The 13363-nt window shown below is 39.7% G+C and overlaps 1 protein-coding gene across 1 annotated transcript in view; it reads right to left on the reverse strand.

Moving 5' to 3' along the window:
* Positions 1 to 230: 230 nt before the first annotated feature.
* Positions 231 to 13363, reverse strand: part of LOC131288031 (uncharacterized) — a 29517-nt gene continuing 16384 nt past the window's right edge. The window contains exons 7-11 of the mRNA XM_058317131.1: positions 12534 to 12666; positions 11387 to 11607; positions 9125 to 9386; positions 3253 to 3328; positions 231 to 465 (exon numbers count right to left, since the gene is read on the reverse strand). Coding sequence (XP_058173114.1) covers positions 231 to 465; positions 3253 to 3328; positions 9125 to 9386; positions 11387 to 11607; positions 12534 to 12666 — 927 coding nt within the window. The remainder of the gene's footprint in view (positions 466 to 3252; positions 3329 to 9124; positions 9387 to 11386; positions 11608 to 12533; positions 12667 to 13363) is intronic.

Raw genomic sequence — 13363 nt, forward strand, 5'->3', positions numbered from 1 at the left:
ATCAGGTTATGAGGTTTTTTGTGCCCTCGAATGGTGCTTTTTTTGGCAGCATGCGTTAGCACCGATCATTTTCCACATTCGTGGTTCTTGTGGCAAGTTGTTTCACCGTTCCATTGTCAAAACCCCCTCTTTTCGGTCAAAGGGAAACCAGATGGAGCCAATCAAGCCTCGAGCGTCTCGCTGTTACCCTCGCTGTCGAGTGATGCCACTTTGACCTCCTCGGTGGTCCATTAACTATTCGTCGTGCAGTTCATGTGCTCCTCGGGTCGAACGACCGGTGGAATGTCCTCGTACGGTCGCACCCCCGCAAGTCGCTGCTTGTCCCGCACCTTCTCGACGTCCTCGAACACCCGCAGCAGATTGCGGCCGGCCAGCTTTTCCAGCTCATCGATCGTCCAGCCGTCGCCGAGCAGTTCGGCAAACAGGCGCGGATAGCTCGAGACGTCCTCCAGGTCTTTCGGGGTGCTGCTCCGGTCGCCGGGGGATGGGTTGGATGAGTTTGAGAATGAAACGAGAATGAAATAAGATTTATGGATCGTCTTTAGATGGCCGTTCACGGTTTTAAAGAGAAAAGAAAAAGAAAGTATTAAACATAATTAATACTTTCATAATTGTATAATTTTAGTTTTTGAGTTGTTTTGCAGTGGTCAAAAATATTTTTCACCAGCAGTTCAAAATTCGGTGACGTTTTGGATCTTGTAACCCATGACTCATAAATCCTAAGGAAGCTTTTACAAATTGTAAATTAGCAATCTTTTAGAACAAATATTTTATGAAAAATGATCACGCGTAACGTAAAAATAATACTCACGTATAATAATCTCAAATCCTTTTTTAATTAATTAAAGAAATTATTTTCTTTTTTCTACTTTTCTGGATTGAACTAAAGACACTAAGTTTAGTTTTTTGAATGCGGGTCGATTTTGTTGCATGATTGCTTGGTGCTTATCAATAAAATACAGGTTTTTCGTCTCATTAGCCTCAATGTTTGACCATACGGCGCGAGAAACACGCACCAACACACTGATCAGGGAATTGCCGTTACAATCTCGCAAACAGTTTAAATATTCTACCCACAATTATTTATTGGTATTATTTTAGTTCTTTGCTGATGATAATAAGTTTATCAGAGAATTTGTAAATACAGTCGTTAAAAATGAAGATGTCAGCTTTAAAGAACCCAACGTCAACTGATAATGGAAGAGCGGGGCATTTTTGTAACGGTCATCTATTGAATACCCATTAAAATTCATACAAAACATGGAGAGCCTTAAAGCAATATTAATCAACGATTGGTGGGATCGATTTTCGAAACATAACTAACCAAATAAATTGCCTTACTATCTGATCATGTTGTCTTAAGGGTTAATTCACAGTTCGCACCAACACTACCGGAGTTAAACGCTTGTTATCATCTCCTGAGCTATTCAACTGTTCTTCAAAACGCTCGGAATAGTACCGAGTCCCAGACACGAACATTAGGTGTTCGTAGTGATCGATCGTTGGGTGTTCTAACAGTGAAGGCATTTTGTCGTTCCCTTGCTAGACAATGAAGTGCCGTGTGTTTGACCTGTTACTGTATTACAGCATAGCCTTAGCTTTTCACTCTTCTGCAGCAGATGAATTAGGGTTAGGATCAGTCATGACTAAAGTCGACATTCTGCTAGCCAGCTTACAGAATATCGAACAACATGTAAAGTTGCAGGACCACCAATTGGACGCATTGGAACGCGCTTTAGCTGTATGAAATTATTCAGTGCGAAATGTTTCTAAATCGAAGAATAACACCTTCCGCATGTTTTTTGCAGGAAGTCAAACGAAATATGAAGGAAAGAGAGGATTCTTTACAACGAAAGCTGACTCAGCTTGAATCCAACATGAAGGCAAATAATACGATGATGGAGGCAACGGGCTCGATGAAGGTAATATATCTACTTGTGATGTGGGTATTCTGGTAGTAAAGTACTAATGCGTCAACACTTTTTCGTAGAAATTGCAGCACGTCGTAAAAATGACAGAACAAACTCTACAAGCTAAGCTGACGGCTTTGGAGGAAACCGTGCAGTCAAAGAATGATACTTTGCAGGAAATTTTACAGACTTTGAAGGGAATGAAAGCCAGTTTTCACGATCAAATAGGTGTATTGAGAAACAAAACTATTGAGAAGAAGAACGATCTTCCGGTTCTGGTCGGATTTAACAATAGCATTCAGAATATAAGCTTTAACGGACTGCAAGCCGAAGCCGAGCAGACCATCGGCATTCAAACAAAGTTGATCAAAAATGAACCTGAAATTCTTGTATCTACACCTTCGATTCCTGCGACAAGACCTAGAAGAATTCTTGCCTACAGGTCTTGCAAGGAAGTACCAACTAATGTGTCCGCAAAATACCAAATCAAAATCCCGGATTCATCTTTAACTGTGCAGGTTTATTGTGAACAGAAGGCTTTCGGCGGTGGTTGGACAGTTTTTCAGCATCGCTTCAATGGCGAAGTTGATTTCTTCCGGAATTGGAGTGAATACCGCGAGGGTTTTGGAGACCTTGACGGCGAGTTTTGGTTAGGCTTGGAGAATCTGCATGAGCTGACTTCGGTCCGGAGGAATGAGCTGATGATAGAAGTACGAGACTACAAGGGAAATTACGGCTACGAAAGGTATAAGGAATTTAAGATCGGAAGTGAAAGCGACAAGTATAGCCTCAAGATTGGAGGCTATAAAGGAACAGCAGGAGATTCGTTGTTTTACCATCAAGGCATGAAGTTCAGCACCAAGGATAGTGATAACGATGCTTCAGTTAAGCGAAATTGTGCCGAGGCAACTGGTGGGGCTTGGTGGTACAATGCTTGTAGTGAATCTAATCTCAATGGGCCGTATGCAAATACTACCGATGATTGGAAGTCACTCCATTGGCGTTCCTTGAAAGATGATGGTCGTGCAATGATTTTTTCCAGAATGATGTTTCGCGCAGTAAATTAACATTCGAATACAAAAATCAGTTAAAAATATTGCTAGTATCTACCATCTCCGGGTTGTGATTGTTTGAAGTAAGAAGTCAAAACACAATCTTAAAAATGTGATTTGATGTGTTAGTGCACATGACTATATTGTTATCATTCGAAATAATAAAATTATCTTTCATACTCTATAATTAATTTCATGAATTTATAAAACTAGTGTTTGTTACTAATAGATTTTTTTGATTTATGTGAAACTGAAGCGTTAAAACATTGATCATAATTGGAAATACTTACAAATTTATACCATCATAGCCGGCTCCCAGCCCTACGTGATCAACTCCGGCAACTCGGCGAATGTGGTTGATGTGTGCTTTGTGGAAGAAATCGTAAAAATACACATAAATTATCGATGGAAATCATCATCATCATCAGAAGCCTTAAAACGGGTTCCTACATATTTATGAAACCAGATAGACGTATGTTCAATGGACGTTGCTCTTGATGACTTTATAATCGAAGGTTATGATTTTTTGTTTCTTCTTTCTACTATGATTTTCACCGTTTTCTGACTTTCAGTTTGATTGCAATGTCACTGTGTTTTTGTTTTTGTTACCAAAAGTAAAGAAGTGCCGGCACTTGCCTTGTCTAGCTTCGCAAAGCACAATCATGTTGGATGCTGATAAAGCAATCTCTTACGAATTCGATAGGTCATCATCACTAGAAATTTCATAGCCTGGTGCGCTAGGCGAATGTTCGGAGGCGAAATATTCGGATGAAACAAGGGTCATAAAGGAACTGAATCAGTTGGGGTTTATTCGGCACACCATCGTACGTTTCGTGTGTAATTCAATTGAACGTGCAAAACTATTTCTGGCATGCGCTAGTTTTCATCTCTGTATTTACAATCACTCAAGTTCTGTTCGACCACCATGAAAATAATTTAGATTCATACCGTTCGTTGTTTGGTGGATTTATAGAATTGGAATGTAAAACTACATACTCACAACGAATTGAATTATGAATTCTTCTAGTAAACTATGCCGCTTACTATGTTTACGGTCGCTTCGTGGCAATTAAAAGCAAATAAAAGCATATACTTGAAAGAAATAAGCGAAGTGTGTTTAAATATGCCCGCTACCAGAAAAATGTCATCCTATGCTCGTTTGTGCTCCTGCCATTTTGAAACCAGTTCATCAATTCAACCACCATGTTTCCAAAAATAAAAGGTTTACGATAACAGACTATTGGTTTTAGTCGAATCCAGAATACCAATTTTCTCTGTGACATAGCTGACAAAACCAGAGTGACGATTGAAAGGGTTCATTATAAAGAGTTTAGGAGACTTGGAATATGAAAGATCGACAAATAATTTCTAAGTTGTTTCCAATACATCCGAATTATAAATCTGATCGAAGAAATATGAATCAGTAGGTCAGAGAGCGATAATAAATAAACAATTTGAGGTCACCATGATTGCTGAGACAAAAATGACTTTACCTGTCAGTTTTCTCGATGCTATTCTATGCAAAAGATTGTACACTTTGGAAAAAAACGAAAAAAAGGCTCAAATTGAGTATTGATCTGACGATGTCGATAAACGGTTTTAATGCATAAAATGCTTTGAAAGAAATCGTAAAATCACAAGCACATCTAAACATTAATATTAAAATAATAAACACAAACTAGAAAGTCAATTTGCTTTGAAAAGGTTTATGTATTGCGATATAATAATAATTAAAAAGAATTTGCCAAGTCCCGCCCAAAATGTCCAACTTTTCGCAATATAATGTGGAAACCACTTACTTTTTTGCTGTTATTTTATTGGTGCTGGTCGTTTATTGGTAAATAGTGATAATATCGCGAATTCTTTAGGTCTGACCTGTCATTGGTATTATATGTAAGTACACTGTGTATGTGTATATGCACTTATGTAAGTACACGAAACAAATTACAAAACTTTGCAATGAAGAGCCTTTATTTTTATTTTTGAATATGCACACAGTGGGGGAACAATATTCGATCTGCCAGTGTTCTGTTTCTTTAACTGGAGAACTAAACAAATTTTAATTACTCATTATTTCAGTTCACGTATAAGTATTCTTAAATGAGCTAAAGCGTAATCTGATCAACGCATCCCCTCCTTTCTATACGCACCATTAAGATTAACATTTTCCTTGCGAGAGTATCACCAGCCTCCGGTCAAAAGATTACCCCCCCTGGCTTGCTTTTTTTATTTATCAGGAACACAGAAACGACTGCTGTGTGATTCGATCAATCTTTTTGGAATTGATTATTCCTAATAGGGGATGTTAAAAAGTTGTAGTATTCCTGGTTTTACATGTGGTTTTCACGGAGACACAGTGTGTACAAATCTTTTTCTTGACCAATCTTGAACATTTTTGATCTTGCATGGTAAAGTTTTCCACTGAAATCCTCGCATTATACTAATAATTCATATTTCTTGGTTGAGGTCAGCCTATAAATGTACTCTAGTCCTAACCAAAATTCCCCTCTGAGATTTCCGAATCCCTTACGGTAGTCGGCACAATCTCTGTCAAAGTCTACCTCTCCGTTGAATCGCTGTTGAATCACTATCCAACCACCTCCAAAATAAATTTGTTCACAGTAATTTGTTCACAGATATATTTTCATTGGGACCTATTTCGATTTCATATACACCGGACTTCATCAGAGGCATTTTTTTGCATGATTTGTAGGGACCGTCCGACACACGGATTTTCGCAGGGGTCTCTATTGTTTTAATAGACTTTACCACTTATTGTAATGCATTTTCGTTTGCTTTCATGCTGTTTACGAACTCAACCAGCTTACCAAACAGAATGTCGCCCCAAACATGTGTGTACCAAACAGAACATAGGAGGAGGGTTTATTTTGTATATTAATTTAAGAATCTTGTTTTTTTATTCCAAAACCTTTAGCAGGTGATTTAGATAGGAGACAGTGTGAGTACTCTACCATAAAGAGCCCGGTCATGGTAAGCGTCCTGAAAACGGTGTTGAAGCGAAAAAAAACCGTTTTTTTCGGGAGAAAGATAATTTTCGCCTCTCTTGGCAGTGAAGCTTTTGATTTCATGCTGTTTTCGAATTCAACCAGCTTACCCAGCAGAATGTTGCCCCTCGTCTTTATTCCACTTTCCATTTCCAGCAAACTATCGTCTCTAGCTTTCATAGTTTTTTCGAATTCGACAAATTTTTGTTGAAGTTTCAAATCTCTTTCTTCTTTTGCAATTAATGCTTGTTCCATTCTTTCCACCTTTCTACGCAGGTAGTGTTTGGTCATCTTGGCTGTAGAACTCGTTCCTTGCAAGTAGTCTTGCTGAATATTCTCTTTCGTACTTTGGCTCCGCTCGATGTCCTCGAGTTGTTTCTCCAAACAGATCAGCTTTTCGTCACGCGCCTTGATCCCGCGCTCCATTTCGTCCAGCTTACTGCGCAAGCTTGCCATCGTAGAGTGTTCCATTTCGTCTTGCTTATGGCCGAAGTCACTGGCCATAACAGAATCCTCGATGTTTGTACTAGGTTGCAGTGCTGGCAGGCTTTCTAGACGAACGTTTTCACTGTTTCCTTGATTCTGTTCTAATTTGCTTAACTTTTTCTGCAGGATGTCGAGCTTATTTATCAGCAAATCCATCTAGAACTCAGAGGAAGTCGAGTGAACCGGGCCTTGCTGTGCAATACCTTTAAAAACTGCTCGCTTGTAACCACTTGCTGGACCAGAACTTCACTAAATCAGTAAAGAACTACTTGTAATTTGTTTCTACTTGTGTGTACCGCCTGCTGTCCACGGTCAATGCTGTAAGAGCTCCCAATTGGTACTGACTTTTACCGAATTTTTTTTCAGTATAAGTATGTATCTGCTGTAGTTGTATGTGTGTTGAAAATGTGGCAGGTATGAGTAAAGGTAATGAGGTAATGAGACACTTTTGCTACCTACGAGGTTTGTAATATCCCAAACGATGCTTTTCAAAAGGCGTGCTTTGCCCTTTATCGACGGATCGTTACCTGAACTTCTTTCTGCAATCCAACTCTTTATGGTGAAATCGTAGAGGTACGGATTGCAATGTGATCATAGGATATGGCCTACCTTCGTTGGTTGGCCCAAGTCAATGAATCCAGAGCAAAAGTGCCTTACATAACCCTTTGTGTTTTGTTTTGTCTATCCGTACCTGGTATATTTTGTTGTAGGTGTAGGGATTAGGAGGGATATGTAGAGAGACACAGGTAGATAGAAAGGAAAAGAGAGGGAAGTATCATGTACTAACGAATGAATAAGCGTTGAATAAAAATAAATGGGCCAGTTGAGTTAGAACTGTGAGCTGGAACGCATATAGAGTGAGAGTGCTACGTTTACAATTGATCTGAAAATCGCCGTTCCCTTCCGACGGTCACTACAGTAGGGAAGGCTTTTTTACCATTTAAATAATTGTGCTCGGTGACATATGCAAATTTTGAAAATAGCAATATTTTGCTTTTTGTTTCTGATCCCACGTAGCCGAACCCGTACGGTAAGGCATTGAGGCCGTTAAACATAACAAGAACTAACCTACCGGAGGATCGCACTGAAAAATGACAGTACCTGTTAACCCTTCATGCTTCCGGCTTCAACATTGACTGGTCTGATTTTGAACAGTTTGAGTAATCCATAGTCATCTTTTGAAGTATTCTGTAGGATTTTATCTATCTTTTTTAATTTACGTCCCATTTCCAGCAAAACGACCCTCGCCCTTATTATAATTTCGAAAGCAACTAGCTTTTCGTGTAATTATGAATCACTCTTTTGAAACGACCGATCCATCTCGTCGAGCTTTTTACTGCGGGAGTCATTTTTGGTAGTGTTCTGCCGAAATTGCCTAACTTTTAATGTAATTTAGAATCTCTTTCTTCCAACAACCGGCCCATTTCCGGCCTGCTCAATACACCACAACTGACTGCGCAGGTAATCCTCAGCCTCATCGGTACTGAAGTCGGTTGCGACCAAGTTGATCTGATGACAAACCTCTTTCGTGGTCTTATTGTGCTCGATGTCTTGTAGATTCTTTTCCAAACAGTTCAGCCTGTCGTCGCGAGCGTTGATCGCGCGCTCCATTTGCTCCAACTTACTGCGCAAGCTGTTCTCTCTAGCCATCGTTTCATTTCATCTAGCTTTCCTTGGAGATAATCTATTCGAGCCCTCATGGTGCATTCCATTTCACCAAGTTTACCTCGATTAAAATACTCGATCGTCTTGGTACAAGGTTCTGCGATCTCGAGACTTTTCAGTCGAAAATGCTCATGCTTGCCTTGATTCTGATCCAAATGGCTTAACTTTTGCTGCAGAGTGTCAAGCTTAATCATAAGCAAATCCATTTCTATCTGTCACTTTTGTTTGTATTGGAAAACCTATGCCACTCTGTTACCGAACAGGGATTCACTGTTTAAACACAAATGAACTATGTGATTGCGGTTTAGTCAATTGTTATTATGCACTTTGCTTCCTTTGCAATACACTTGTTTCTTCCAGCTATAGTACACGATGCGTCCTTTTAGATTTCACTATTGGTTCTGACCAGTTTCGAAGAACGAAGGTTGAATAAATAGTGAGTTTAAATTTTCAAAAGGTTGGTATAGATTGTCAATTAGTCAAAACGACAAAGCATGATGATTTTGCCGGCCGAATGTACAGCAGGCTGCCTACGGGGTAAGTAAAATATTTATTTCCGATAGGGTTTGGTAAGCGTGTATGGTCCGATTAATACCTGTCGTTACTTGAATAGGTTTTTTTCTGTAAAATTTCTTATGGTCAAATTTTAAAGGTAGCCCGTCCTATGGAGATGGTCTAAGACACGGACATCGGAAAACGGAAACATTGGATGTGAAAAAATAGTCCTTCAATACGGCATTGATCCTTGTGGTTGACACCCCAATCCTAATGTGAATTATCGAAACCTTCGCCTCTTTTAACATGCAGGTTTTGAAATGATGATTATCCTGCCTATTTAATGATGCCATGTAACTGAGCCCGTGGCGAAATACATACAGGTGGCGAAGTACACAAATCGGAAGCGTTTCCTAGTCAGGTCTTGGGATGTCGAGTAGAATTGGGATTCGAATCGCGAATCTCACAGAATCAAAAAATGGCGCAAAACTATTAAAAAAGTGAAACCTACCTGCGGCATCCAGAACCGATGCATTCTCGCTACACCGAAGGAACTTGTTGTAAAAGTTCACCATCACCAGGCCGCGGTTCCGCGTCACCAGCTCGAGCACCTCGTCCTGCACGTTCCGGCTCGAGTTGCATAGCGCGTAGGCGGACGAGTGGGAAAAGATGACCGGAGCTTGTGAGGTCGCTAGGACATCCTTCATCGTCCCGACGGATGACTTGGACAGGTCCACTATCATGCCCAGCCGGTTCATTTCCCGTATGATAGTCTGTGGGAAGCAGGGAAGAGGAAAAACAAAAACAAGGCGACACATACAGGATTACTAGTATGTAAATGATTGGTAAATGATAAAAATGATCACATTTTACCGTTTATTGTATCAGGTATAATTTCCTTATGAATTGTTTTTTTTCTGTTTTCTTCGAAACTTCCGCTCATTTTATGCAATAATAATGACTTTGTTACTTTCTTAATAGTAACAAACTAATTGCTTGGACGTATTAAACATTTTCATACTGTTTGTGTACTGTTTCATATATTAGGTCTTACTACACTTTTTTCTTGATACTATCTTTTTTCTACCGATTATTTGTATAAGCAATTTTCCTGGTTTGAGACAGACCAACGACGGAAACGCTATGATCAAAAGAGCTTCAAGGCATCTTGCAACGGTTAGCCATTTTTACTTTCTTTGATAAATTGTTTTAAGGAAATGGATTCCAAACATCTATAGGCAACCTTATTATTTTTGGTTCAACTTATTAGGCTTCTTCAGTGGCAACTCAATTTCATGTTCACAATTATTTGCGGTGGCCGATGACACATAATTAATTTAAGTTTGCTTAACCTCAAACCCCCGGGACGAGAAAATCGATGATGGTAATAGAATCTTGTTTATTCAGACATGCTGTTTGCGTCTTAAAACAAAGAGGCGTTAGATAAACCGTCTGATATCGGTTCGAAGAATTACTCTTACTCGAAATGAAAGCGACCTCCCAAATTGGTTTCAGGAAGGCTGAGAAAAATTGTTTTTTTTTACCCAACGTCTATTTCGTTACACCCCGTACTGATTTACGATTAAAGAAGATACAATAATTTAAATAAATTAGTTTCAAAAGCACAACAAAAGTTGAGACACAATTTAATTATTTATATGTTAGAACTTAAAAAATTGTGGCTCCTACAAAACTGAATCTTTGTGCTATCAATCAAAACAAGCTCCAATCCAAATATGAAATTGATCACTTACTTACTTACATAAACTTGTTTAATCAATTTCAAGTCTGTTGCGGTCGTGTTTCTGCTTGAAAGTGATTTGTTTCCTTAGTGCAATGTACGATTACTTTTTGATTGGTACCCTATATCGAAGATCGTCCATTTGAAACGTACTGTCCAAAACAGAATAGAGTTTCAATGTTTAGGAAATTTTATAAAGCTTCTCATAAACAGTGGAGCACACTGTAAATCTTTCCATTTCCCTTCACGTGCAACGTAATTTTCAATTGTCCATCGAGGTGCACAGTAGAGCAGCTGTGTTGGACACCTTTGGCGCCCTGGAGTGCCATTAGGATTAGCGGGAAAATATTCTGTTACCCATTTATTCTCCCTTCCGTGGGCAAAAGCGGAATTTAGTTCTGGCCATTCCATCCTACTGCTATAAACAATTGCTATAGCTTAGAAAGTGCAATTGAAATTGGAAATTTATCCTGGAAACTTTTCTACTAACCACCAGAATGGTCTAGCACAGGCTTCTCGGTGCAAAACCTTGGAGTTATCTAACAGAATGGGAAATATGCATGTGAAATAAACCAATATTTTGCGGTGAACTCGAAGGTGACTAGCTAAGATAGCTACTATGCCAGGACCTATCGAGAGCACATAGTGCATAAGTGAATTTCAGAGAGTCTTTGTTTGTGTCGCTACCGAAACTGAGCCATGGTGGTTTACTGCCGTACCGAACGCTGGGTACGCTGATAATGTTTGGGGTATTTTCTAGTGGAAGTGGCCGCTACGTACGTTTTGCCCGATAGCGAAACACACTTTTAGTCAGTCGTGTGAATAATCTCTTAATTATCTTCATGGTCAGAACTTGCCCAGTTCGACCGTTTTAGACAACTCCGATCGACAAAGAAGCTCCACAATCCATTGCCAGAATACCATAGGACTCCATGTTTGGCTCGGAATGGGTTTTCATTTTAAACGCTCTTCAAAGGTAACGAATCGGAATGAGAAGCTTTTACGGATCGGTATGAGAAGCTAATACTCTACCTTGCCATAGGCCGTGAGGCCACCGTGCCGGACGTCATATTTCGGTGCATCCGCGCTGCTCGAGTCGGCCCACGTCGTGTGACAGGTCGAGGTGAGGGTCATATAGCGGACGCCCAGTGCATAGTAGATGCGTAGCACGCCAAGGGATCCGCCCAACGAGTGGCCACCCTCTACGCCGATTAAGGAACACATTTGACGGTTTTTGTGCGCCTGCACGATATCTGTGGGAACATGGGACGAAGAAGACGTTCTAATTAGTGCCAACCTCAGTTGTAGTGGTTTTCGATAGACACGGTGGATTGGAAATGGAACTCGAAGTGTTTTGGGTACGATTGAACCGATTGTGAAATCAGTGGTTTCGGTAAACCACATCTATTTGCTGGCACCGCCGATTAATAGTATTGCCATTGAACGCTTCTATGTAAAGATTCATATGATGCTGAGCTGGTTTGGATACTGAGAAATGTTTATAAGTAAATTTATGTTTTCCATAGTTAAACAAAACTAAATGAAAAGATTTATGTTTACTAAACATTCGTAAGAAGGAGTCCGTAGTTTTCATGCGATAAGTACTGTTGTTAACCATTTTATTAAAACTTCAAAATCAGTCATAGTTTTTTTAAACAGTCTTAAAGAAAGTATTTTAAATTTACTTGTACCTGAAAATGGTGTAAGAAATTGGTGGATAATATTATATGTATTCGGTGGAAAAGTACAACGTTTAAACATTAACATTGCCACAACCTTCTACTATGTAAAACATGGAATATTTGCCATCAAAATCAGACAAAATTGATGGATTGTCTCAACCCACCAAAACGAGACATATTTTCTTCTTCTTCTTCTTGGCGTAACGAGCTTGTTGGTCATGCCTGCCCGTAAGGGCTTACGAGACTTGTTTCCCTGTTGTACGTGGATAGTCAGTCCTCTCGTACAGGGGAAGGTCCGGTCTCGGTTGGGATTCGAACCCACGCCGTCGAGATGGTGAGCCCCGGCGCTCATGGGCCGATTTTCTAACCGGCACTACCGCTCGGCTGTCGCGGACCCCGCATATACATAGACATATTTTATAAGTTGTTTAAATTAGAACAGAAAATAGAAGTAAATCTTAAACTAGAAAAAAGACAGCGAATTATCAAATACATACCATAAACCGATGTACAAGACGTCAGTTGCGGTGAGTAACGCTCTGTCAGTCTTTTAATTACGTCTATCTGCTCCAGCGTGATCTGCACTGCATCCTTATGTTGAGCTTCACATGGTACGTACGCAGCCCAAAACTGTTGAAGAGAACATATAGAGAATAGTTGAAACACAACAGCACCAATTAGCGTGAACAATGGTTGATGGATTGGAGACTAGTCTCAAATCCATTACGTTGTTGTTGATGTGGCTTGATTGTATTTGCTACAAGATGCTGAGTTTTATTTGTTATGAGTAACATGAAGAAAACAATGAAAAAAGTTCCACATGGAAGTGCAGAGATGGAAGGAAAGGAATAAATTATCTTATTTCATCATTTGTCGATCCTTAGGCCGTTTCACCATGCACTTAATTTTAACTAAAATGCTTCAGGCAATTTTCCATTATCGAACGAACGAACATGATACCACCGGCAATCGTTGGAAGTTTGAATCAAGTTTAAAATTAAATTACACCCCGAGAGAAGTGGAAACATAGCGATGGTAAAGTGGACATTTTGGCCCAGTTTCGACGGAAATGATAATTAAATGCGTTTTAAGCTCATTAGTGGAGCTGCTTCCGATAGTTGTCATTTCATTAAACTCGTGCACGTTTGCCTCGAATGGTGTAATAGTTGGCGCTCGGCTCGTTCCTACAACTGTGGTGTACGAGTGTAGCATGTGCTTGTCCTTCCAGTCATATTAATTCGTTATCGGTACTTGGGTCATTGAAAATGATCATTTAGGCCGGCCGGAATGATCAGGAAAATGGGTTTGAAAGCTGCACGATATTCCA

The sequence above is a fragment of the Anopheles ziemanni genome, chromosome 2, assembly GCF_943734765.1.
Source record: "Anopheles ziemanni chromosome 2, idAnoZiCoDA_A2_x.2, whole genome shotgun sequence".
NCBI classification, from domain to species: domain Eukaryota; kingdom Metazoa; phylum Arthropoda; class Insecta; order Diptera; family Culicidae; genus Anopheles; species Anopheles ziemanni.